At 41.3% G+C, this 27,913-nt stretch overlaps 1 protein-coding gene across 6 annotated transcripts in view; it reads right to left on the bottom strand.

The window, feature by feature from the left end:
* The window catches only part of PRKD1 (protein kinase D1), a 170,244-nt gene that overhangs the window by 105,677 nt on the left and 36,654 nt on the right, over nucleotides 1-27,913 (bottom strand). For 2 of the 6 annotated variants that reach the window (XM_056547343.1, XM_056547342.1), the window contains exon 2: nucleotides 21,712-21,839. The exons of 3 other annotated variants lie outside the window; for them this stretch is intronic. In XM_056547343.1, the coding sequence (XP_056403318.1) occupies nucleotides 21,712-21,768 (57 nt within the window). In that variant the 5' untranslated portion in view covers nucleotides 21,769-21,839. Of the gene's footprint in view, nucleotides 1-13,355; nucleotides 13,463-21,711; nucleotides 21,840-27,913 lie in introns of those variants that run through there. One more of the 6 variants, XM_056547346.1, reaches the window with a different exon arrangement.

The following is a 27,913-nucleotide window of genomic DNA, read 5'->3' as shown; positions in this document are numbered from 1 at the left end:
AAAGCCAAATCACAACGCGTTTCGAGGCTTGCACATGCTTCTTCCTCAGGTAAAAAAAAAAAAAAACAGGCTTACATACATGTAGAGTAAAAGTGTCTGGACATAGGTGTCAGCAGAGAGCACTGTGGTCGTGACAGTTAAGAAACCCAAAGAGAAAAGAAGTTCCTCGGTAGTATACAGCCGCTAATAAGTTTTGGAAGGATTAAGATTTTTTTTTATAGTAGTAATTTACAAATCAGTTTAACTTTCTGGCACCAGTTGATTTACAAAAAAAAAAAGTTTTTCACCGGAGTACCCCTTTAAGTGCATCATCCCATATACAGAACCTCATCATCATATGAAGGGAAAGGTCCCACTACACTGCAACATATTTCCAGTGAATGTTTGGGGACACTAATGGCAAAAGCCAAACCATGACAAAAAAAAAAAAAAACTAGACTAAAACAAGTATAATATTAGAAATATAAATTATAATACAACGTACATCACTGTAAAGCAATGAGAAGAAAAATATGTGCAACAATTGGGTACAGCGTGCACCAGGTCATGGCAGGCTATCCAAGAGGGGGGGGTTTCATCTTGATCAGCCCTGGAAATGTAGCCTGCGAAAAGAGTCCAAAACACTAAAGAAGGCAAAGTCCAGCGCAGTGTCGAAGCAATACGTGAGGTTTATTCAGCAATCAGCCAACATGGAGAACAGGTGACGCGTTTCGGCCACGGCGTATGAATAAGGCTGCTTACCGTGGCTGAAACGCGTCAACTGTTCTCCATGTTGGCTGATTGCTGAATAAACCTCACGTATTGCTTCGACACTGCGCTGGACTTTGCCTTCTTTGTTCTTTTACTCCAGAAGACCTGGGTCCGGTCTCGTTCGTGCCGCGGTCTAGATGGGAGGGTGAGCTGCACCGATAAGCTTCGGTGAATACACTTAAAAGAGTGGTCTCAAACTGTGGCCCTCCAGATGTTGCAAAACTTCAACTCCCAGCATGCCCGGACAGCCAACGGCCTTTGGATAGGGGATAAGATGCCTTAGAGCCGGAGTACCCCTTTAAGTCAAAATATTTTCAAATGAGGAAGCTCCAGTAATTCAAAACATATTCCCAATCCACAGGATAGGGCACTGTTTCCCAACCAGGGTGCCTCCAGCTGTTGCAAACCCCCCGCCCCCCCACTATCTCCACAATAGGAGAAACGTGTTGGCACATGTTCCATGCATTCTCTACCAGATCGTCGGAGATACCCAAGTACAGCGCTCGTCTGACCGTGGGGGGCGATCAGATGCTTATCTCAATATCCTGTGGATAGGGAATACATTTTAAAGTATTGAAGTGTGACGCAAAGACAATTAAAAGGTATTGTCTGGGTAGAACAAAATTTTGTTCCAGGGCTGGTGTCAGATACTCATCTCTTCTGGTCACCTACCGGTGCCACACTGCCGGCCCTTGTCCTCTGCTGGTCTCCGTGGTTATTTCGGGTTGTGTGTCACTCAGATGGCACAGGAACTGCCCGCTCAAACAATTAGTGCCCATAGTGGTGTCCAGTCTCAGCCAGCGATTGGCTATGCAGGCACTGGAATTTGCTGGACCAGAAGCTACAGGGGTAGGGGGGGGTAGGTCTGGGGTTTTTAACAACATGGTATTCAAGGAAAAAAACTTTTTATATATATATATATATATATATATATATATATATATATATATATACATATATATATCTCAACTGGATCCAAAAAGTTAAACAGATTTGTAAATTACTTCTATAAAAAAAATCTTAATCCTTCCAATAATTATCAGCTGCTGAAGTTGAGTTGTTGTTTTCTGTCTGGCAACAGTGCTCTCTGCTGACATCTCTGCTTGTCTCGGGAACTGCACAGAGTAGAAGAGGTTTGCTATGGGGATTTGCTTCTAAACTGGACGGTTCCCGAGACAGGTGTCATCAGAGAGCACTTCGACAGAAAAAAACAGCCTTAACTTCAGAAGCTCATAAGTACTGAAAGGATTAAGATTTTTTAATAGAAGTAATTTACAAATCTGTTTAACTTTCTGGAGCCAGTTTATTATATATATATATATATATATATATATATATATATATATATATATATATATATATATATAAAGTTGTTTCTTGAATAACCCCTTTAAAAAAAAAGTTTATACTGCCAATTTATGTTTACACATCATCATGTTAGCAGCAATGATAAATGCCAGAGATTCCTTATTGCTTCCTTATTGCTGGGAAACATTCTTGTCCTTGCACATCAGACATGCGGCTCCCCTATACCCTACAATAACCATTACTCTTCAGTTGGATTATAAGAAATACTATTACAGACACTGACGTGCGAAATTGTAATGGTACAATATTATGTCGATTTTACTAGGTGGAAAGTGGGGTTTGCATTTGCTACACAGTAAATGACTCAATGTAGTTCACATGTACTATATGCAGAAATGATCATCCTTGCAATCATTGACCCAGCCAATGCTCAAAAATATACAGAAGCCTTCAATAACCTATATACTTATTTTTTTTATTATCCCCATCCCCCTCACTATTGCATTGTCTTTTACAGTCACTACTTAATTTACTATTCATATACTTGTTTATTCCCATCTCGTGTTAGTGCTTTCTATTTTTGTTATATTCCGGAGTGGAAAATCTGCATTATTTACTTTAGCTGCAAAACAAATAAGATAAAAAAAAATTAATGAATGCGGCAAATCTGCATTATTTCGCTGCAAAACGAATAAGATTTAAAAAAAAAATTATGAATGAATGCGGAAAATCTGCATTATTTACTTTAGCTGCAAAACGAATAGGATAAAAAAATGAATGAATGAATGAATGAATGCGGAAAATCTGCATTATTTACTTTAGCTGCAAAACGAATAAGATAAAAAAAATGAATGAATGAATGCGGAAAATCTGCATTATTTACTTTATCTGCAAAACGAATAAGATTTAAACAAAAATTATGAATGAATGCGGAAAATCTGCATTATTTACTTTAGATGCTAAACGAATAAGATAAAAAAAATGAATGAATGCAGAAAATCTGCATTATTTACTTTAGCTGCAAAACGAATAGGATTTTAAAAAAATGATGAATGCGGAAAATCTGCATTATTTACTTTAGCTGCAAAACGAATAAGATTTAAAAAAAAAAATGAATGAAAAAATTAAATACATACCGTAAATAAAAAATAATAAAATAAATCAAACTTGTATATAAATCTCTGCTATACATCTCATGCGGAAATTGTCCCGTAATGTATTTTTTAAATTTGCATGAATTTTGGTGTCAAATAGCGCAACAATGCTTTCGTTTATCGTATTCTAATGCGGGGGGGGGAGGGAATAATAAAAAAACACTGCGGAACTGCATTGATTTAATTTTTTATTTGCAAAGGATAACTGCTGCAGAAAATCTGTAACAAACCCACGCAATGTGGTGCAGATTTTTCCGCTGCAGAGAGTGGTAGTACTTTAAGGTCATGTTCACAAGTCGGACATTCCGTACCGGATTCCGCATTGGAATTCAGCACGGAGATTCCCCTGTAGCAGAGTCCCATTGAATTCAACAGGATTGTGCTGCGCTGTACACACGGCGGAATTTTCGTGCCAGATGTTGCCGCCATGGAAATTCCGTTTTCCGTGTCCACAGAAAGAATGGACATGTTCACTCTTTCTGCAGACACCGCACACAATGCCTCGCCATCTACAAGGCGGTGCATTCCTGTGCGGTCCTAGCGCCGGCATGTTTATGCCGGCACCCGCAGTTTACAGAATGTCCACACGGAGACTCTGTGTGGAAATTCCGTGGTGTGAACATAGCCTGAAAGTGAACAAAATAAAAACTAAATGGCTTATTGTGTGTATATAGACCAGTGTTTCCCAACCAGGGTGCCTCCAGCTGTTGCAAAACTACAACTCCCAGCATGCCCGGACAGCCAACGGCTGTCCGGGCATGCTGGGAGTTGTAGTTTTGAAACAGCTGGAGGCACCCTGGTTGGGAAACACTTGACTTCCTAGTTAAAACAATCTGATAATTTCCCCAAGTGCCTCCAGCTGTTGCAAAGCAACAACTTCCAGCATTATAGGGGAGGAAGCAGTTGTCAATTGCCAAAGGTTTATTTATTATTATTATTATAATTTTATTTATTTTTTTTATATATACAATCCAAAGTACATCTTTGTTTTAAAAGAGATAGGGGTTAGTTTAAAAAAAAAAAAAATAAGAAGAAGAATAATAAAGTTGATGAAACACGTTTTCCACTGCTTGCGTCCTTGTTCGCCGTCCAGATGGACCTCTAATGAAAGCTGTATGTAGAGATGAGCGAATTTACAGTAAATTCGATTCGTCACGAACTTCTCGGCTCGGCAGTTGATGACTTATCCTGCATAAATGAGTTCAGCATTCAGGTGCTCCGGTGGGCTGGAAAAGGTGGATACAGTCCTAGAAAAGTGTCTCCTAGGACTGTATCCCCCTTTTCCAGCCCACGGGAGCACCTGAAAGCTGAACTAATTTATGCAGGAAAAGTTATCAACTGTCGAGCCAAGAAGTTCGTGACGAATCGAATTTACTGTAAATTCGCTCATCTCTAGCTGTATGCATTTGATATTTTCTCGCGTTCGCTTCCGCCACGCTGTGCTTTTGTGCATTTTAATAGCTCTGCGATGCTGCAATAAAACACAAGGCCGGCTCAGGTAGCAGCGATTATCGAGGACAAATGCTCAAATACCTTGTACCGACCCTCAGATTAGATCGTAGGGAAGAAGAAGAAAAAAAAAGTGAGGGGTGTGAGGGGTATCCGCATATCGCACATATTGTAAATTCTAGAAGGATGTCCGGAATCTAGTACAGATTGGCCAAGCTTCAAACCAAGGCCATCGCCTGTACTGTTTACCCACAATGCACCGAGGCAGCAAAACCCTGACCCTTTGTGCTTCCATTATCAACTGTAAAGATGAAAAAAAAAATTACGTTTACAATGAAGTCAGAGAATCACCATTTCTGTGAAGCTTTACTATGTCTTGCAAAAAAAACCAAAAAAAAAAATAAAAAGAATAAAAGAATAAATAAAAAAAAAAGGTTCTGTGGAAGGATTTACCTGACTAGTGCGGTGTCATTCGCAATCCTCGCTATAACCGCAGCCAATAAAATATCTAAATATCTGAGATTTTTATTTTATTTTTTTTATTTTGCACATGATCAGCCTTTGGAGAGTAAATGGCTTAACTATTGCGTTTTTTGTTTTTTGTTTTTTAAATGAACTGTTGCAAGAAATATCAACATACTTAATTCTTAAAAAGGGGTTATCCAGGGGAAAAAACTTTTTTATATACATCAACTGGCTCCAGAAAGTTAAACAGATTTGTAAATTACTTCTATTAAAAAATCTTAATCCTTTCAGTACTTATGAGCTTCTGAAGTTTAGGTTGTTCTTTTCTGTCTAAGTGCTCTCTGATGACATGTGTCTCGGGAACCGCCCAGTTTAGAAGAGGTTTGCTATGGGAATTTGCTTCTAAACTGGGCGGTTCCAGAGACACGTGTCATCAGAGAGCACTTAGACAGAAAAGAACAACCTTAACTTCAGAAGCTCATAAGTACTGAAAGGATTAAGATTTTTTAATAGAAGTAATTTACAAATCTGTTTAACTTTCTGGAGCCAGTTGATATATATATAAAAAAAAGTTTTTTCCTGGAATTCCCCTTTAATCCTTCCAGTACTTAGCTGCTGTATACTACAGAGGAAGTTGTGTAGTTCTTTTCTTTCTGAACACATTGCTCTCTGCTGACACCTCTGTCCATGTCCGGAACTGTCCAGAGCAGGAGAAAATCCTCATAGCAAACACCTTCTACTCTGGACAGTTCCTGACATGGACAGAGTTGTCAGCAGAGAGCACTGTGGTCGTGTCAGAAAAGAAATCCAAAAAGAAAAGAATTTTCTATGTAGTATACAGCAGCTAACAAGGACTGCAAGAATTAAGAATTTTTAATAGAAGTAATTTACAAATCTGTTTAACTTTCTGGCACCAGTTGATAAAAAATAAAAAATAAAAATTATAAAATAGTTTTCCACCAGAGTACCCCTTTAAATTCACCAATACCATAAAGCAGAAATCCCAATCCAGTGATTGTGATTCCAATAGGATTGTGCTCCAGTTTTGTATTCCAATGGGATGTTTCTGTTGCAGAAATCCAGATTCCGGCATAAACAAGTCTACTCTTTCCGCGGACTTCACTCGAATATGCATTATACAATCGGAAATGGACAGGGCGCAGTGACTAGAAGTCTATGTTCAATCTACTGAACACATTGGGGGAGATTTATCAAAACCTGTCCAGAGGAAATGTTGCTGAGTTGCCCATAGCAACCAATCAGATCGCTGCCTTCATTTTTCAGTGATATGAAGCGACCTGATTGGTTGCTATGGGCAACTCAGAAACTTTTCCTCTGGACGGGTTTTGATAAATCCCCCGGAATGAGCCCCGCACAGGTACAACGTAAACATCGTCATAACTTTCTGCCAGTACGCCAACTTATATCTAACATTAGCATTGAGAGGGAGGATGTGACATCATGAGGGGGCGTGGCCGTGACGTCATGAGGGGCGTGGCCATGACATCACGAGGGGACGTGATCGTGACATCACGAGTCTCCTGCGTTGCATCACTAGTCATCAGGCACGGAGCGAACTTCGCTCTGTGCACCGGATGAATGGGGTGCCGCAGCAGAGATTGCGGGGGTCCTCTGGATAGGGGATAAGATGTCTAGGGGTGGAGTACCCCTTTAAATTAGATAAAACGATAAGAAGAAAAGAAAACGGAGCACTCACACGATGACTGTATTCAAGGCAGGTAAGCCATCATCAAGGGGTATCTTCTTTTCTTTAGCGGGGATACGGTAGATGATCCGGGGGGAGCCTCAGACGCCGGCATGCCCCCCCCCCCCCCGGATCATCTACCGCCTCCCTGCTAAAGAAAGGAAAGATACCCCTTGATGCTGTCTTACCAGCCTTGAATACAGTCATCGTGTGAGTGCTCCGTTTTCTTTTCTTCTTATCGTTTTATATAGTTTGATACTAGAGATGAGCGAACTTACAGTAAATTCGATTCGTCACAAACTTCTCGGCTCGGCAGTTGATGACTTTTCCTGCATAAATTAGTTCAGCTTTCAGGTGCTCCGGTGGGCTGGAGACTCTTTCCTAGGACTGTATCCACCTTTTCCAGCCACCGAAGCACCTGAAAGCTGAACTCATTTATGCAGGAAAAGTCATCAACTGCCGAGCCGAGAAGTTTGTGACGAATCGAATTTACTGTAAGTTCGCTCATCTCTATTTGATACCTTTACTATAGCGTGAGCACCTCCGGACATCCCGGTTTTCAAACTATCATCCAGCTCACACAGTCTTCATACACATAGTCCTCCCATTATTATACGGTTACATTTCATAGTTCTATCGGTGCCGGTTCACACCGTTCTCTCCAGATCGCATTCCCCTTTAAATTGTCTTCAAGATGACTCCAATGAGAAGCCATGGTTGTCAATGAAGGTTCTCTTTAACCCTTTTCATGCCAGGGGTGTGCTATTTCTGAAAGACTTGTATATTGAAAAGCCACTTTACTAGAACTTTTCACAGTGGTTTCCTATCATAATATGCCTTTTTATGTAACTGCATGAACAATCATTTTCGCATTGCCATGCTCTCTGAAAATAAGAACGAACTGTTTATGTTCATTGAGAAAAAGTTCTTTCTCCACGGCTACGGTAGGAGGTCGGTGTGAGCAGATGGCACTAGAGGAAGAACCATCTTATCGTCACCTCAGTTTGGGCTTCAGATGATACAAAATGTTCAGGGATAATTCTCCAAGACATTACATCCCCGGCAGGTGTGTTCCCTTACCAATGTATGACTGCATAACAGAACAGCAATTCACCGACAACAATCCATGAAAGGAGCAGATATCCAAGGAGGATCATAGGGTTTTTTCCCCTTGTATATTAGCCATCGTCCTGTATTACCGGTTCCACAGCTTATGATGCTATTCTTTTTTTTTTGTGTGTGTGTGTAAGGAGTTTAAATAGTTAATGTCTGCAATTTCTTATGATGTTCAGAGAAAGGCGTCTCCCATGCAGCTTAAGTCACCAAAGACGTCGGCTATAAAGAAAGTCTGCAACATAGTGACAGCACTGAAAGGCCATGCATTTGGATTTTTTTTCCATAAGGTCATGAACAGTCATTGCAAACAAAATTAAAGGGGTACTCTTGTGAATAACTTTTTTTTTTTTTTTTTTATCAACTGGTGCCAGAAAGTTAAATTACTTCTATTAAAAAAAAAATCTTAATCCTTCCAGTACTTATTAGCTGCTGAATACTACAGAGGAAATTATTTTCTTTTTGGAACACAGAGCTGTCTGCTGACATCACGAGCACAGTGCTCTCTGCTGACATCTCTGTCCATTTTAGGAACTGCCCAGAGCAGCGTATGTTTGCTATGGGGATTTTCTCCTACTCTGGACGGTTCTTAAAATGGACAGTGATGTCAGCAGAGAGCTCTGTGTTCCAAAAAGAAAATAATTTCCTCTGTAGTATTCAGCAGCTAATAAGTACTGGAAGGATTAAGATTTTTTAATAGAGGTCATTTACAAATATGTTTAACTTTCTGCCACCAGTTGATTTAAAAGAAAAATAAATAAATAAGTTTCCACCGGAGTACCCTTTATAAAAACGGGCGTTAAAAAAATCCCATGTCTATGGGATTTTTTGATTTTCCATTCTCATCCGTTATGAGTAACGAACGTTATTTGTGACGGGAGGAAAAAAAAAACGTCACATGCACAAATTTTTCTCCAGTCACAAATAACACCCGTTATTCATAACGGGTGAGAACGTATTTTTTAACAGTTGTTTTTAAGGGTTTTCTTAAAGGGGTACCCCGCTGCTCAGTGTTTGGAACGCTGGAGCCGACACCGAGAGCTTGTGAGGTCATTGCCCCGCCCATAGACTTTCATTGAGAGGGGAGGGAATGACGTCATGAGGGGGCGGAGCTATGCCGGCTCCAGCATTCGGAAGGAACAGTTTCTTTCAAACGCTGAGCAGCGGAGTACCCCTTTAGCGGGACATTGTAACGGGTCTTTGAACGGAACAACAGTATAGTGTGAAAGGAGCCTAACAATGCCAACTACTGAGCCGCTATGTTGTACGCAAATACAATACAAACAACTGCATGTGCAACTGTTCTAAGTGAACCGCCAGGGGTTTCCTGACCAAAAATAAATAAGTGTAATGACAAATACTTGAAAATCTATGAAATTAGAGTTCATTTGTACATCCAGACACACTTACATAGGGAGGAGCTTACAGCAAGTTCACCACAATGTGTCACAAATGCCAACTATTTCATAAACCTTTTCCATCCAAGACAATGCTCAGGTTGGTAATGGGTTTGCAGCTCACATGCCTGGCACACCTGGCTTATTTTGCATGAATCACTGGTTAGGAGAGACGCTCCCTGCTTCCTGGGCAGACAGGTCAGCTATTAACCTAGATGGTACACCACCCCCAAATCCTGTTCTGTCAAACACAGAGGTCATTTAAGAGCAACCGAGCAGCACCAGTGAGTGGAATAATGTACAAAACAACAAAACACAACAGACAACGTGCATGCCAACAAAAAGGAACTGACAAAGCTTTAAAGGGGTACTCCACTGGAATTTATTATTATTATTTTTTTTTATTCAACTGGTGCCAGAAAATTAAACAGATTTGTAAATTAAATACAAAAAGGGCACGTACGTGCACTCACCGCAAAGTAGAGACAATCAGGTGTGAAGGTCCTTTAACGGGATGCGTGCACTCACCGCAAAGTAGAGACAATCAGGTGTGAAGGTCCGGTAACGGGGTGTCCGGTAACGGGGTGCGTGCACTCACCGCAAAGTAGAGACAATCAGGTGTGAAGGTCCGGTAACTGGGTGCGTGCACTCACCGCAAAGTAGAGACAATCAGGTGTGAAGGTCCGGTAACGGGATGCGTGCACTCACCGCAAAGTAGAGACAATCAGGTGTGAAGGTCCGGTAACGGGGTGTCCGGTAACGGGGTGCGTGCACTCACCGCAAAGTAGAGACAATCAGGTGTGAAGGTCCGGTAACGGGATGCGTGCACTCACCGCAAAGTAGAGACAATCAGGTGTGAAGGTCCGGTAACGGGGTGTCCGGTAACGGGGTGCGTGCACTCACCGCAAAGTAGAGACAATCAGGTGTGAAGGTCCGGTAAAGGGGTGCATACACTCACCGCAAAGTAGAGACAATCAGGTGTGAAGGTCCGGTAAAGGGGTGCATACACTCACCGCAAAGTAGAGACAATCAGGTGTGAAGGTCCGGTAAAGGGGTGCATACACTCACCGCAAAGTAGAGACAATCAGGTGTGAAGGTCCGGTGACGGGGTGCGTGCACTCACCGCAAAGTTGAGACAATCAGGTGTGAAGGTCCGGTAACGGGGTGCGTGCACTCACCGCAAAGTAGAGACAATCAGGTGTGAAGGTCCGGTGACGGGGTGCGTGCACTCACCGCAAAGTAGAGACAATCAGGTGCGAAGGTCCTGTAACGGGGTGTCCGGTAACGAAGTGCGTGCACTCACCGCAAAGTAGAGACAATCCGGTGTGAAGGTCCGGTAGCGGCAGTTTCGCACGTAAGTGCGTGCTTCTTCCGGCCTCTTAAGAGGCCGGAAGAAGCAGGCACTTACGTGCGAAACTGCCGGCGTAGCCTCTGAGCGCCACACGCCAGCGCCGATGTCGAGACCCGGTACCCCATTACCGGACCTTCTCACCTGATTGTCTCTACTTTGGGGTGAGTGCACGTACGTGCGCCCTTTTTGTATTTACTTTGGATACTTCATACTATTGTATGTGCACCCAGCAGAAGACACTGACACAGGTCACCGAGGACCGTTCTACTGATATAAGTTGATATTGTTCCTAAGAGTGCCCTCCCCTTTTCTGCTGCGTTTGTAGATTTGTAAATTACTTCTATTTAAAAATCTTAATCCTTCCAGTACTTATCAGCTGCTAAATACTGCACAGGAAGTTCTTTTCTTTTAGAATTTTCTTTCTGTCTGATCACAGTTCTCTCTGCTGACACCTCTGTCCATTTTAGGAACTGTCCATAGCAGGATAGGTTTGCTATGGGGATTTGCTCCTTCTCTGGACAGTTTCTAAAATGGACTGAGGTGTCAGCAGAGAGCACTGTGGTCAGACAGAAAGGAAATTCAAAAAGAAAAGAACTTCCTGTGGAGCTTTTAGCAGCTGATAAGTACTGGAACGAATAAGATTTTTAAATAGAAGGAATTTACTAATCTGTTTACCTTTCTGGCACCAGTTGATTTAAAAAAAAAAATAAATAAATAAAAAAATATTATATATATATATATATATATATATATATATATATATATATATATATATATATATATATATAATGTTTACCCCTTTAAAGTGCAAGCTAGGTTTTTTATTTTGTGTCATATATCAGTAATACAAAAAGAAGATAAACAACAACAAAAAATACATATTTTTTCACTTTTTAGACTCCTCTCCTCTTTCATGCCTACGCATTGATCACTTATTCTCCATTCACTAGTAAACCAAGTCCTTAGAAAAATAGATTATAAAAAATAAAATAAATAAATATTTACTCACTGAGAGATCAGGTTACATCGTTCCCTATAGAAGTAAATGGAGGGAGAGGATAAGTGAGGGACACAGGGAGAAAGCAAAAGATGCAGAGATGCTGCTGCCTCTAGTACAGTGTTTCCCAACCAGGGTGCCTCCAGTTGTTGCAAAACTACAATTCCCAGCATGCCCAGGCTGTCCAGGCATGCTGGGAGCTTTGGTTTTGCAGCAACTGGAGGCACCCTGGTTGGGAAACACTGCTCTAGTAAGCGTGAACTAAGCAGCAGCCTCCGAATAAGATCAAAGGGGCAATCAGAAGAAAATGTCTGTAGTGTGGACGAGCCGTAAGTGTTGTCACCTCATTGCTAGATTCGCACCAATACTGCTTAGTACTGCTATGTAATGTTAAGTACGATAGAAAAAAGCAGATCCTGCCTCTATATCTCTAGCAGTTAAACTCTGATCATCAGTTTTCCCTATGCTTGGCTCCAAAGTGAACAGAGATAGACGCTGCAGAGGGGAAAACTGCAGATAAATGTCAGATATGAGTTATATGAAGTCCACTGCCAGTAACAATGCTACTCATATACACACATCATGTTATGACAATTACAAATTCATGCTGGGAGTTGTAGTTTTGCCACAGCTGGAGGCACACTGGTTGGGAAGAACTAAGCTAAAACAAGACTAAGATGAGAAAACTTGTACCCAAATATCCAAAAGCACTAACACCCCCCCCCCCCCCCATTACCCTATCGACGAACCTGCCCCATTGTGTATTCTGTAGGCACGCAACAAGCACTGTACAAAGCACAAATGCACCATCTGTTCTAGACTGCTTTCTCCATAGACCAGGTCATTTCTAAGCAAACATTCCAATAAGTGGACGTCACTCAGCTTTCCTAAGACTAGAGTAATGCCTAAAACCTCAAAAGACTGAGCGAAATGCCTAAAAATTTGGAAATTGGGAATTGGTCAGAAGCCAAACAGCGTTAAAGGGGTACTCCCCTGGAAAACATTATTTATTTTTTAAATCAACTGATGCCAGAAAGTTTAACAGATTTGTAAATTACTTCTATTTAAAAATGTTAATCCTTCTAGTACTAATCAGCTTCTATTTGCTCCACAGGAAGTTCTTTTCTTTTTGAATTTACTTTTCAGTCTGACCACAGTGCTCTCTGCTGACACCTCTGTCCATAGTAGGAGAGGTTTTCTATGGGGATGTGCAGTTCCTAAAATGAACAGAGATGTCAGCAGAGAGCACTGTGGTCAGACACAAAGGAAATTCAGAGAGAAAAGAACTTCCTGTGAGGCAAATAGAAGCAGAAAAGTACTGGAAGGATTAAGATTTTTAAATAGAAGTAATTTACAAATCTGTTTAAGTTTCTGGTACCAGTTGATTTAAAAAAAAATAAAAAAAAAGTTTTCCACGGGAGTACCCCTTTAAATTCCACTTTTAATGCAATCTAAGGAATTATCCTGTTTTTTGGATACAACACTCACTAAGTCAGTGTTTTCCAACTGGGGTGCCTCCAGCTGTTGCTAAACTACAACCCCCAGCATGCCCGGACAGCCAAAGGCTGTCCGGGCATGCTGGGAGTTGCAGTTTTGCAACAGCTGGAGGCACCCTGGTTGGGAAACACTGCAGTAGGTAATAACCTGCAAACAACCTTATACAAACCAAAAATGTATTTTCGGAAATCCTTTCACAGAAGGAACTGTTCCAAAACACCAGCCAGTGTTCCCGATGCCTGTCAGTTTTGTCCGCAGCGCTGCAGTCCCCAGCCGCTCTTCCTGCTCTCCCTTATCCAGAATGCTATGTTGTCATCTCAGAGTTATCTTTTTCAGTTCCCAGCTGAGTTACACGCATGTGTCATGAGGTCATGTCTGGCTGCATTCGCATTTTGTAGGCCAGATCTAATACGCAGCAAGGCAAAGACGTTATTCTACAAACCTTCTGAAAGATGAGGGTTTTTTTCTACTATAATAAACAGCTGGTATTGCTGAATATAGGACTTTATTGTACAACGAAGTATGAAGAGTTGTTGTTTTTTTTTAAATTAAATATACAAATGCGCTCTTTGGTGCAATGGGGACTGTGGGGGAGATTTATCAAAACCTGTCCTGAGGAAAAGTTGCTGAGTTGCCCATAGCAACCAATCAGCTCGCTTCTTTCATTTTGCAGAGGCATTTTGCAGCCTTCGGCTGTCCAGGCATGCTGGGAGTTGTAGTTTTGCAACAGCTGGAGGCACCCTGGTTGGGAAACCCCTCACTAGGTAATAACCTGCAAACAACCTTATAAAAAACTCAAATGTATTATAACTAGAGATGAGCGAACTTACAGTAAATTCGATTCGTCACGAACTTCTCAGCTCGGCGGTTGCTGACTTTTCCTGCATAAATTAGTTCAGCTTTCCGGTGCTCCGGTGGGCTGGAAAAGGTGGATACAGTCCTAGGAAAGAGTCTCCTAGGACTGTATCCACCTTTTCCAGCCCACCGGAGCACCGGAAAGCTGAACTAATTTATGCAGGAAAAGTCATCAACTGCCGAGCTGAGAAGTTTGTGACGAATCGAATTTACTGTAAGTTCGCTCATCTCTAATTATAACAAAAAAATAAAAAAAAATAAAAGGGGTTTCCTGGAATACCCCTTTAATAGAAGCCAGCGCAGTGATGAGCTGTTATCTTTGGGAGGGGAAGGAAGTCAGGCCCGTGTCTAGCCCTACACTTCCCATACAGTAATACAGCATTAACATTGTCTTCCTCTGGACCAACACTGCAGCAGAATTGGTAGAAAAATGAGGAACGGATATACTTTACAAACTATGGTTCTATGTTAGGCTGGGTTCACACTACGTTTTCTCCCATACGGGAGCGCATACGGCAGGGGGGAGCTAAAAGCTCGCGCTCCCGTATGTCACCGTATGCGCTCCCGTATGTCATTCATTTCAATGAGCCGACCGGAGTGAAACGTTCGGTCCGGTCGGCTCATTTTTGCGCCGTATGCGCTTTTACAACCGGACCTAAAACCGTGGTCAACCACGGTTTTAGGTCCGGTTGTAAAAGCGCATACGGCGCAAAAATGAGCCGACCGGACCGAGCGTTTCACTCCGGTCGGCTCATTGAAGTGAATGGCATACGGGAGCGCATACGGTCACATACGGGAGCGCGAGGTTTTAGCTCCCTCCTGCCGTATGCGCTCCCGTATGGGACAAAACGTAGTGTGGACCCAGCCTCACATGGTTGCTTCAATGGTTGCTTTCCATTTTAGCACTTGATCAAGGGCCTAGTTTCTATTGAGTACACATGGATAGGCATTCATACCCATTTGAGGTTAAAAATCTGAAAATTTCTCTTTTAGGATATGTTCACAAGTACAAGATCTGCTGCATATTTTCTGCAGCGGATTTCGCTGAAGTTAATGGGTAGCAATATCTGCTGCACAAAACATGCAGCAAAAATTATGAAGCAGATCCTCTATGTGTGAACAAACCCTTAGGGTCTATTCACACGTACAGTGAATGCTCAGGAATTTCTGCTGCAGATTTTAATGTAAACTAAATGACTGAATATAGCTTCAAATCCTGCGCATCAAATCTGCACAGGATCCTGTACGTGTGAATAGACCCTTATTGAAAACAATTGCACTAATACATATTATATACAAGTACAGACGGGAATGTATTCTATGAGGAACTGTAAAACTTCTATATTAAATGCTTTAACTGCCTATTAGGTAGTAGACGTCATGGCAGCCTTGAGGGCTTTTGTTAAACTACCGGTTGCCATAGAAACCCATCAACACTTTGTGAGCGTGCCGCAATTCAATTGGTTTCCATACCCTTTAGGTACCGTTGGGCACTCAAGCATGATGGCCTCACTACAACCTAGAATGAATGACTTACAATGATGGACTATTATGTGTTTATGTTTGGAAGGGGTTAACATGAAGTTCTATACTTCTTTGTATTATTACTTCTCTTTGCATACAACTGGTCTGACCCATGACGTCACTTGGACCTTTTTAATAGCCGATTGTTCCTTACGTAAATGTTCTTTGTTGGTTTCTGAAGGTCAATGTGAGTAAGAGGTGACCAAAGGCTGAAGTGACTTCATACCTAGTTATATTAGGTTAGAATAAAGAATATAGGTTTATTAATGGAGGAAAGCACCGTACCCGATTTTTACTTATCCTTTTATTCCCATGAGTCTGTGCACTAGTGAATGTTTGAGGAAGGGGGCAAACTGAGCCTTTTGTTCTGGGACTGAAAATCCCCACAGGAGACAAAGTAAGGCTATGTTCACACGGCAAAATTTCAGTGCGGAATTCCGCATGGAGATTTAAAAAGCAGCAGAGTCCCATTGAATCCAATAGGATTCTGCTGCACTGTTCACATAGCAGAATTTCCATACCGGAAACATCTGGCGTGGAAATGTAAATTCCGGTGTCTGCAGAAAGAATAGACCTGTCCATTATTTCTACAGACTCGGCATGGAATGCATTGGCGTCTGAGACGGCGCATTCCTAAGCAGTCCTAGCGCCGGCATAACAGGGGCAATGTCCTCATAGAGATTTTCTGTGCGGACATAGCATGAGAGTATACCTTTCTGTTCCATCCAATCTGAATGTGGTTGGTTTAAAGGCAACCACAAAATTCCGCAACAAATCTGCTGCCTGTGAGCTCACCCTAAGGCTATGTTCACACATTCGGAAAATGTGCTGAAAGAATAAACTGGTCTATTGTTTCGGCGGACGCTAAAATCACAATTTCTGCGGTAGAAACATCTGCTGCTGCTGAATGTCCACATGGAAAATTCTGTGCGGACATTCCACACAAGCCTGTGCGAACCTGCCTAAGGATAAGTGCACACTAAGTTGTTGTTTTTTATGCTTTTTGAAAACTTATAACACAGCAAAAACTGGCATTAATGTTTAGAAAAAATGATGTCCACAAAAAAATGTTATTTTCCCATTGAGTTCAATGGGAAACGGTTGCACTAAATTTTATGTCTAACAATTCTAAATTTAAAAGTATTCGCCAAAGAAACAGTTAAAAAAAAAAATTGCTGCCACTTTTTCGACAATTTTCATTGGGAAACTAAAGTAAAATTAAAAAAATGTCGATATTTCTGCACAATTTGTGCAAAATTGGTGGGGGGAGGGGTAATCAATTTGTGGCATGAAGTACCCCAAAAACAGTGCAATAGTGCGTATTGACGGACCTATTGCAGACAGCGGAATGTTATGCCAGATGTGCATTTTCAAGCGGATGACGCAGAAATAAGAGATATGTCAAGTCTAAGGTCCCTTTCACACTACCGTTATATTCCTGCATTCTGACATCCATCATTCATGAAGAAATGGATAAAATAACTGAATACAACGGATGATAAGTGATGACCAATTTTAACGCACATTCTGTCAAAATAACGGACATGTGCCCTTCATGATCACTCGCTATAGTGCGTTATTTTATTTCCATATGACTTCCTGGTTGTAATGCCGTACTGAGCATGCTCAGTACAAAAAACGGATCATTAAAAAAAAAACAGACAATAAGGGATGTATTTTGTGAACATCCATTTCCCATAGACTTCAATGTTAAATTTTTACGGACGTTATTTCACCTTTATTTCTTCCAGAACAAAATTTACAGCATGCTCTATCTTTTGTGCCGGCCAAAAACAACGGAGATTAGTAAAACGGACACGCCTAATGCAAAAGGGTGGTCAAAAAATCCCATTGACATGAATGGGGTTTTTTGACGGCCGTTTTCGGGACTATTAGGCTAGGTTCACACTGCGGAATCTCCGGGCAGAAAAGTTCCTGAATCAGTCAGCACCAGGACCATGCGGACATTGCAGTCTCCAAGTTCCGCGAGTATTTTTTGCCTGAAGAATGGGCAACACCCTTCTTCAGGAGAAAATTTCCAAGCGGATTTTCCGTTCACAAATTCCGCTTCGCAAATTACCAAGTGTGAATTTGTGAACGGAAACCCATTCACTACACAGTACATTTTAGTAAGCAAAATTTCTACCTGCAATATCAAAGCGGAATTGCAGGCGGAAATTCCGTAGTGTGAACCAAGCCTTTGACGGGAGTAATGACGGAGGTTTTAACAGGATGATACCTGTAGTGTGAAAGGGGCCCGAGGAGGCAGTAATCGGAATTTCCACGGTAGATTTATCCGACACAGAAATTCTGCCATGAGTACGTTGCAGTAGAATCTCGTTGAAAACAATGGAATTCTGCTGCAACTGAAATTCCAAGCTGAATTTTTCCGTCGGATTCTGCCGTGTGAACACAGTCTAGATGTCTAGAACTATAACTATAGCACTGCTTGGATTGGGCATTATGGCCATCGTAGTCAGGAGTTGTGTGCATTCATTTTCTATACCCGCTGCCCCAAAAATGGCTCCTGGTAAGAGACATGCTTACGAAGCGGATTTCAAACTCAACGGAGAAGAAAGACAAGTAGGCGGCACTCACCAAGCAGGGTAGGTTTATTGCAGTCCTTCAGACAGGATACAGGGCTCAGGTGGGGGAGTTGCGGTGGAGGACGGGGCTTGACCGGAACAAGATGTTTTGTGCAGCTCGCGCACTTCCTCTAGCCGGAAACGTGCTGGCGTCCTCTTCCTCCGCTGTGCTATCAGAGTTTTGTTTCATTTAATGCGCCTTATAACCCGGTGCGCCTTATGTATGAAAATTAGAGATGAGCGAACTTACAGTAAATTCGATTCGTCACGAACTTCTCGGCTCGGCAGTTGATGGCTTATCCTGCATGAATTAGTTCAGCTTTCAGGTGCTCCTGTGGGCTGAAAAAGGTGGATATAGTCCTAGCAGAGTCTTTCCTAGGACTGTATCCACCTTTTCCAGCCCACCGGAGCACCTGAAGGCTGAACTAATTCATGCAGGTTAAGTCATCAACTGCCGAGCCGAGAAGTTCGTGACGAATTGAATTTACTGTAAGTACGCTCATCTCTAATGAAAATAAACCCATTAGCAGTCAATCATTTGATAGTGCGCCTTATAACCCGGTGCGCCTTATGGTCCGAAAAATACGGTAGTCATACAACCTGAACATACCACCTCTACAACCAGTCCCTAAAAGACAGTGGGGGAAATTCTCAAAAACGACTGTAACTTCTGTTCCAGCGATCTTATTCACACCTTTTTTTTGTTCCTCCTCACATTTTCTAAGGTCTTTTGTGTTGCTCTGAAAATTTGAAAATATTAGAAAATTCATTTCCGCGCCTCTTGTTTCTTTTCGCGCCATATTGGATTTTTTGGGCGCCAAAATTGCCAAGATTGGCAATTTTGATGGCAAGATTGCAGATTTTTGCTCCAAATTTTACATCCCAGAAAATTCTGGCAGAAACATCTCACGGAATATTCCATGGTTACTAGTGCCCAGACAAGCGATAACTGTATAAAACATTTTTGAGCTTAAATGTGAGTGCAGGTGCATTGACCAAGTAAAAAAATATATATATATATATTTTTTTAATAACATTTTTCAATAATTTTTATTTTTTTTTTATTACGGTACTTAAACACCATTTCCTAAAAAAAATAAAAAATAAAACACAATGAAACTACAACAATTTCTGTGATTTCTACACTTTTAAAAAGCTGGTGTGAAATTTTTTATGTAAACTGGACTCTCACCCCTTTGAAAACATCCTGAAAAGCAGACAATATACGTGGACACGCCCCCTTTTACAAAACTGGCATGAGCAGTGCAAACAGCAGCACAAAGCTCTTTGAAAATGTGATCGATACTTTTTCCCGCCAAAATTTTGGCGTGAAATAGATTTTTTTTTTTTTTTTGCAAAATTCTTTCAGAATCTCCCCGATTCTGTCCAAATAACAAACATTTACCATTCATTATCACCTTTTATAGTCCATTATTTTATTTCAATATGACTTCATGGTTGTAATGCCGTACTGAGCATGCTCAGTACGAAAAAAACTGATCATTAAAAAAAAATATAGACCATAACGGATATTTTTTGTGAACACCGATTCCCATAGACTTCAATGTTAAATTTTAACGGACGTTATTTCACCTTTTGCCAGAACAAAAATTTGCGCATGCTCCATTTTTTTTTTTCGCAGGCCAAAAAGAACAGAGAGATTAGTAAAAACGGACACGCCTGATGCAAAAGGATGGTCAAAAAATCCCATTGACATGAATGTTTTTTTTTTTTTTCGGCCGTTTTCGGGACTATTAGACGGGAGTAATGAGGGAGGTTTTAACAGGATGATTGATACCTGTAGTGTGAAAGGGGCCTGACGAGGAGGCAGTAATCGGAATTTCCACGGCAGATGTATCCGCCGTGGAAATTCTGCCGTATGCACGGTGCAGCAGAATCCCATTGAAAACAATGGAATTCTGCTGCAACTGAATTTCCAAGCTGAATTTCTCCGTCGGATTCCGCCGTGTGAACACAGTCTAGATGTCTATTAGGCTGGGTTCACACTACGTTTTTGCCATACTGTTTTCAATCTTTTTCTAAAGAAAACCGTATGGCATAAAAACTGATGGAACAGTATGGAAAAAAGTAAACCGTATGCGTTTTTAAACAGTATACTGTTTTTGAAAGTGCATACAGTTCCGTCAGTTTTTATTAAAAAAAAAAAAACATAAGTTTTTGAAAATTTTGTCCATTTTTAATGGGAGGGGACTTGGGTGGGGACTTTAGGATTCAAATGTGCATGTGCAAAGTAAAAACGTATACATTTTTCCCGTATGGAACCGTATACATGTGCGTTTCCCATTTACGTCCATGTTAAAAAAAAAACATATGCGGTTGCAGTACGGTTTTTAAACCGGAGTCAAAACCGTGGTTGATCACAATTTTGTCTCCGGTTTAAAAACCGTACTGCAACCGCATACGTTTTTTTAACATGGATGTCAATGGGAAACGCACATGTATACGGTTCCATACGGGAAAATACGTTTTTACTTTGCACATGCACATTTGAATCCTAAAGTCCCCACCCAAGACCCCTCCCATTAAAAATTGACAAAATTTTCAAAAACGTATGGGTTTTTTTTCTATAAAAACTGACAGAACTGTATACACTTTTAAAAACAGTATACTGTTTAAAAACGCATACAGTTGACTTTTTTTCCATACTGTTCCATCCGTTTTTTTTGCCATACGGTTTTCTTTAGAAAAACGGATTGAAAACAGTATGGCAAAAACGTAGTGTGAACCCAGCCTTAGGCTCGGTTCACACTACGTTTTCTCCCATACGGGAGGGCATACGGCAGGGGGGAGCTAAAACCTCACGCTCCCGTATGCCTTCGTATGCGCTCCCGTATGTAATTCATTTCAATGAGCCGGCCGGAGTGAAACGTTCGGTCCGATCGGCTCATTTTTGCGCCGTATGCGCCTTTCCCCCGGACCCAAAACTGTGGTCAACCACGGTTTGAGGTCCGGTCGTAAAAGCGCATACGCTGCAAAATTGAGCCGACCGGACCGAACGTTTCACTCCGGCCGGCTCATTGAAATGAATGACATACGGGAGCGCATACGAAGGCATACGGGAGCGCGAGGTTTTAGCTCCCTCCTGCCGTATGCGCTCCCGTATGGGAGAAAACGTAGTGTGAACCCAGCCTTACTCGGGGTTTATGTACAGCTGCAGTCATACAACCTGAACATACCACCTCCACAACCAGTCCCTAAGACAGTGTTTCCCAATCAATGTGCCTCCAGCTGTTGCAAAACTACAATTCCCAGCATGCCCGGACAGCCAAAGGCTGTCCGGGCATGCTGGGAATTGTAGTTTTGCAACAGCTGGAGGCACCCTGGTTGGAAAACACTGCCCTAAGACTATAAAAACAGTAGAATCCACCCGAGTGTCATCAGCACCAGCGGTCAGAAGTTGAAGCTGAGCCGGCCATGACGCCTGTGCACACTGCCGGGATATAGAATAGCCACATCTATTAATACATCAGCACAGTTGCTACGCTACCCAATGCTCTGCATACAAAGGATGCTCTTCATTATGCTATTCTATAGACTTACACCTGATCCTCTCAAAAGAGCCCAAGGCCCTCTGCTTTGGTCACAAGCTCTTTCCATTTCACCTGCTTTATTCTCTGCATATCTCCCCACTAAGAGGCCTATAAAGCTCTATTTAGTCATTGTAAAGCCTGAAAACAAAGCAAAAAAAAAAGACAATATAAATATACATATACATGCAAGAAAACAGATTTACAATTTATTTAAACAGAATCCAGGGGCTTTATGACAAGAAAATGAAGACTATAATAAATCTATTCCAATAAAGTGAGGCACAGCGGACCTGTCTATACTGGGAGGTAAAGGTCGGTGGGTAGCTAAAATAAACAAGAAATAAATATAAACAATGAAAAAATAAAAACACTCAAAAAAGCGAATGTTTGCATGGTTTCGTCCACATGCAACGGCTACAGCATATGGCTAAGACAGTGTTTCCTAACAAGTGTGCCTACAGCTGTTGCAAAACTACAACTCCCAGCATGCTGAGAGTTGTAGTTTTGCAACAGCTGGAGGCACACTTGTTGGGAAAAACTGGGCTAGGGCTACACAGTGATTTAAAGGGGTATTCCAGGCAAAAACTTTTTTATATATATCTACATATCTATCTCTATCAACTGGCTCCGGAAAATTAAACAGATTTGTAAATTATTTCTATTAAAAAATCTTAATCCTTCCAATAGTTATTAGCTTCTGAAGTTTTCTGTCTAACTGCTCAATGATGATGTCACGTCCCGGGAGCAGTGCATGATGGGAGAATATCCCTTGCATTATGGGAAAATATCCCCATAGGAGCTGGACAGCTCCCGGGACGTGAGTCATCAGAGAGCAGTTAGACAGAAAAACAACTCAACTTCAGAAGCTAATAACTATTGGAAGGATTAAGATTTTTTTAATAGAAGTAATTTACAAACCTGTTTAACTTTCCGGAGCCAGATGATAAAAAAAAAAAAAAAAAGTTTTTGCCTGGAATACCCCTTTAACATAATCATGTTGTAACTAAGGTCAAAGATTGGGGTCACGTTGAGACCCAAAAGTACCCATGACCATAACCCGCTGGTTGCAAGAAATCCATCTGGACACTTTAAAGGGGTAGCGCACTGGGGGGAAAAATAATATTTTGGTGCCAGAAAGTTTACCGGATTTCTAAATTACTTCTATTAAAAAAAATCTTAATCCTTCCAGTACTTATCAGCTGCTGTATAGTACAGAGGAAGTTCTTTTCTTTTTGAATTTCCTTTCTGTCTGACCACAGTGCTCTCGGCTGACACCTCTGTCCATGTCAGGAACTGTCCAGAGCAGGAGAGGTTTGCTATGGGGATTTGCTCCTACTGGACAGTTCCTGACATGGACAGAGGTGTCAGCAGAGAGCACTGTGGTCAGACAGAAAGGAAATTTGAAAAGAACTTCCTGTGGAGCATACAGCAGCTGATCAGTACTGGAAGGGTTAAGATCTTTTAATAGAATTACTCTGGCACCAGTTAATTTAAAAAAAAATTATAATTTCCAGCGGAGTACCCCATTAAAGAGCAACTCAGATGGCAGCAGGATATTTGCTGACATTTTTAAGCTGCCATCCCCCCCAGAAAAGGAGCGTGTAGACCCATCGCACAAAGCGGCGACGCTCCTCAGGAGCTCATGCGGGGGAGTCCCAGCAGTCGAGCTCCTTTGGATAGGGAATAAATGTTCCTCCTTTAAAGGGGCACTCTGCTGGAAAATATATATCTATATATTATTTTTTTTATTTTTTATTAACTGATGCCAAAGAGTTAAATATATTTGTAAATTTCTTCTATTAAAAAAATCTTAATCCTTCCAGTACTTATCAGCTGAGGTTTTCTATGGGGATTTGCTCCTACTGGACAGTTCCTAAAATGGACAGAGGTGTCAGCAGAGAGCACTGTGATCAGACTGTAAAGAAATTTAAAAAGAAAAGAACTTCCTGTGAAGCATACAGCGGCTGATAAGTACTGGTAGGATTAAGATTTTGAAATAAAGTCATTTACATAACTGTTTAACTTTCTGGTGCCAGTTGATAAAAAAAAAAAAATTGTTTTCCAGCGGAGTACCCCTTTAAGTATGAAAATACATAAAAATATAAAATAAAAAATTTTTAAAAAATGAATACCTGCAGCGTGAATAAAACTATTAAAGGAGTGATGCAGCGTTCCTTTATAAAAAAAAAAAAAGAATAAAAAGGAGGAATATTTACTGTCATCACCGTATTATGTATGTACCCATGATATAAAGCGGTATTTCCCAACCAGTGTGCCACCAGCTGTTGAAAAACTACAACTCCCAGCATGCCCAGAAAGCCTTTGACTGCCTGGGCATGCTGGGAGTTGTAGTTTTGTAACAGCTGGAGGCACCCTGGTTGGGAAATACCACTTTATATCAGTGTTCCCCAACCAGGGTGCCTCCAGCTGTTGCAAAACCACAACTCCCAGCATGCCCAGACAGCCTTCGGCTGTCTGGGCATGCTGGGAGTTGTCGTTTTGCAACAGCTGGAGGCACCCTGGTTGGGGAAAACTGATATAAATGAATGCACTTATAAGGTGCCTGTATGCCATATATCCCTAACACTTTTCAGTATCCACATCAGGACGCCTGGACTGGTCCGCTCTGTTCTTTGTAGACTTTTTCCCCCCTCAGGATGTGGGAATGGAAAGTTTCTGCTGCCGGTGAAGTGATTAACACTGCGTGTGCCTGCTTGGACCTCAGCAAATAAAGTCTTTGTTGAAGATCTCACTGAGCAACAAGCTATGAGAAATAAGCTATAATACATATAGGATATACAGCAGTCTATAAATACTTTGCATACAACGATTGTATTGCGGCTCCGTTCCATCTAAGCAAATCAAGCATAGCCAACCTTCGGCACTGTATATGTTTTAGACTACATCTACCACGCTGCTTTGGCTTTAGGAGCATCATGGGAGATGTAGTCCAAAACATCTGCACTGCCAAAGGTTGCGTACGCCTGAATTAAATAGATGCAATGCCACATACAACCAGGTGTGGCGCTGTTTTTGGAAGAAAACTGTTATATTATGTAGTCTTGGAAAAAAAAAAAACCTTTAAAGGGGTATTCCAGGCCAAAACTTTTTTTATATATATCAACTGGCTCCGGAAAGTTAAACAGATTTGTAAATTACTTCTATTAAAAAATCTTAATCCTTCCAATAGTTATTAGCTTCTGAAGTTGAGTTGTTGTTTTCTGTCTAACTGCTCTCTGATGACTCACGTCCCGGGAGCTGTGCAGTTCCTATGGGGATATTCTCCCATCATGCACAGCTCCCGGGACGTGACATCATCATTGAGCAGTTAGACAGAAAACTTCAGAAGCTAATAACTAATGGAAGGATTAAGATTTTTTTAATAGAAGTAATTTACAAATCTGTTTAACTTTCCGGAGCCAGTTGATATATATAAAAAAAAGGTTTTGCCTGGAATACCCCTTTAAAGTCAATAGGAAAAGCTGTCTAGGATCTGCAGCACATCAGACCCCAAAATGTTGCAGATTTGAAGGTCTGTGCACGGATTTTGTGATTTATAATTTTTTTGGAACAGTACACCATTGGGATTTTTTTTTATTCTTTCGGGAAAAACTGAAACAAAAACAACAGGTGTAAATCTAGCCTCCGGGTACGTTCACACTGGCAGGTTCATAGTTATGTCTCCACTGCAAGTTTGGGCTACAGCGGATTTTCTGCAGTCGATTACATTAATTTCAAATGGGATATGATATGAAAAAGCCGCTGTGGCTTAAACTGGCTGTAAACCCGTCCGTGTGAACGTACCTTTATTGTGTATTTAGTCCCTTTTTTTTACAGTATTTTGCAATAACTGTGGCTAAATATACCACAATGCCGGCAAGTATGAACTCAATGGTAAGCCGAAAAAGAATTGGCCTATTAGGAGTAACTTAAAGGGGTACTCTGCCTTAGACATCTTATCCCCTATCCAAAGGATAGGAGATAAGATGTCTGATCGCAGGGGGCCCGCCGTAGGGAACCTCCGTAATCTCTCTTGCAGCCTTCCCATCATCTGGTGCACGGAGCGAACGTGTGTCCCTGCCTGATGACTGGCGATGCAGGGGCCGGAGGATCATGACGTCACGGCGCTGCCACCTTGTGACGTTACGCCCCTCAATGTAAGTCTATGGGAGGGGGCGTGATGGCCGCAACACCCCCTCCCATAGACTTGCAGTAAAGGGGTATTCCAGGCAAATACGTTTTTATATATATATATATATATATATATATATATATATATATACACACACACACACACACACACACATACATACATACATACATACATACATATATATATATATATATATGTGTGTATGTGTATGTATGTATATATCTCAACTGGCTCCAGAAAGTTAAACCAATTTGTAAATTACTTCTATTAAAAAAATCTTAATCCTTTCAGTACTTATGAGCTTCTGTAGTTAAATTGGTTGTTCTTTTCTGTCTAAATCCTCTCTGATGACACCTGTCTCGGGAAACGCCCAGTTTAGAAGCAAATCCCAATAGCAAACCTCATCTAAACTGGGCATTTCCCGAGACAGGTGTCATCAGAGAGCACTTAGACAGAAAAGAACAACCTTAAATTCAGAAGCTCATAAGTACTGAAAGGATTAAGATTTTTTTAATAGAAGTAATTTACAAATCTGTTTAACTTTCTGGAGCCAGTTGATATATATAAAAAAGTTTTTGCCTGGAATACCCCTTTAAGGGGGCAGGGTTGTCACATCACGATCCTCCGGCCCCTGCATTGCCAGTCATCAGGCAGGGAGCCAAGTTCGCTCAGTGCACCAGATGATAGGGGGGCTGCGTACCATAAAGTAGTATTCCCATCTGGGCTTGTTATCCTCTATGTATCAGATAGGTGATAACTAGAGATGAGCGAACTTACAGTAAATTCGATTCGTCACGAACTTCTCAGCTCGGCGGTTGCTGACTTTTCCTGCATAAATTAGTTCAGCTTTCCGGTGCTCCGGTGGGCTGGAAAAGGTGGATACAGTCCTAGGAGAGAGTCTCCTAGGACTGTATCCACCTTTTCCAGCCCACGGGAGCACCTGAAAGCTAAACTAATTTATGCAGGATAAGTCATCAACTGCCGAGCCGAGAAGTTCGTGACAAATCGAATTTACTGTAAGTTCGCTCATCTCTAGTGATAACAAGCTGATCGGTGGAGGTCTGATTCATTCTCTACGGGGCTGTTCAGCAAGGTTCGGCGGCCTGCCATAGGGTGCTCTCTGTTCCTCCCAGGTACATTTATGTCCAGTGATCAATAAACTGTGGCCCTTCAGATGTTGCAAAACTACAACTTCTAGCATGCCGATGGCTGTCCGGGCATGCTGGGAGTTGTAGCTTTGCAACATCTGCAGGGCCATAGTTCGAAAACAATCGCATTGGCCTATCCTATGGATAGGAGATACCAAGATGAGAAGGGAATATCCTTTTTAAAGGGCCACCTATTATTAAAATGTAATTTAGGAGACCATGACAGAAGGGAACTTAAAAGCTGGGATGTCACAATGCGAGCAAGAGACACAAGAAAAAATAAATAGTCCAAAAAAAGTATAAAACTTTTTTAATTGCACAAAGTTTAATTAAAATAAAAATAAAAAACACTTGCATTCTCGAATGGCAAAAAATAAATAAATAAGAATGCATACCCACAAATGATAATGTATGCAAAATTCAGAGCGGCAGCATTTGCTGGTAGGAAGATTAATATGGAACGATATTAAACTAGCAGGTTTATGGTAATCGCTGCTAGGGAAGGGGGGAGATTTATGGAGAGAAAGTAGAGCAAAAAATAAATAAAAATGGGAAGCCAGGCCAGGAAAGATATTGTACACATGGAAAGAAGAGGCAATAAGCCGGTAAAACCAGGAAGCACAACCTGCTCCTTGTGTCAAATACATTGCTCAAAAAAATAGAGGGAACACTAAGATAACACATCCTAGATCTGAATGAACTAATCGTATGAAATACTTTCATCTTTACATAGTTGAATGTGCTGACAACAAAATCACACAAAAATTATCAATGGAAATCAAATGTATCAACCCATGGAGGTCTGGATATGGAGTCACATTCAAAATCACAGTGGAAAACCCGACTACAGACTGATCCAACTTTATGTAATGTCCTTAATACAAGTCACAATGATGCTCAGTAGTGTGTGT

The sequence above is a fragment of the Hyla sarda genome, chromosome 11, assembly GCF_029499605.1.
Source record: "Hyla sarda isolate aHylSar1 chromosome 11, aHylSar1.hap1, whole genome shotgun sequence".
NCBI lineage: Eukaryota > Metazoa > Chordata > Amphibia > Anura > Hylidae > Hyla > Hyla sarda.
This window is presented reverse-complemented; position numbering and strand designations above follow the sequence as displayed.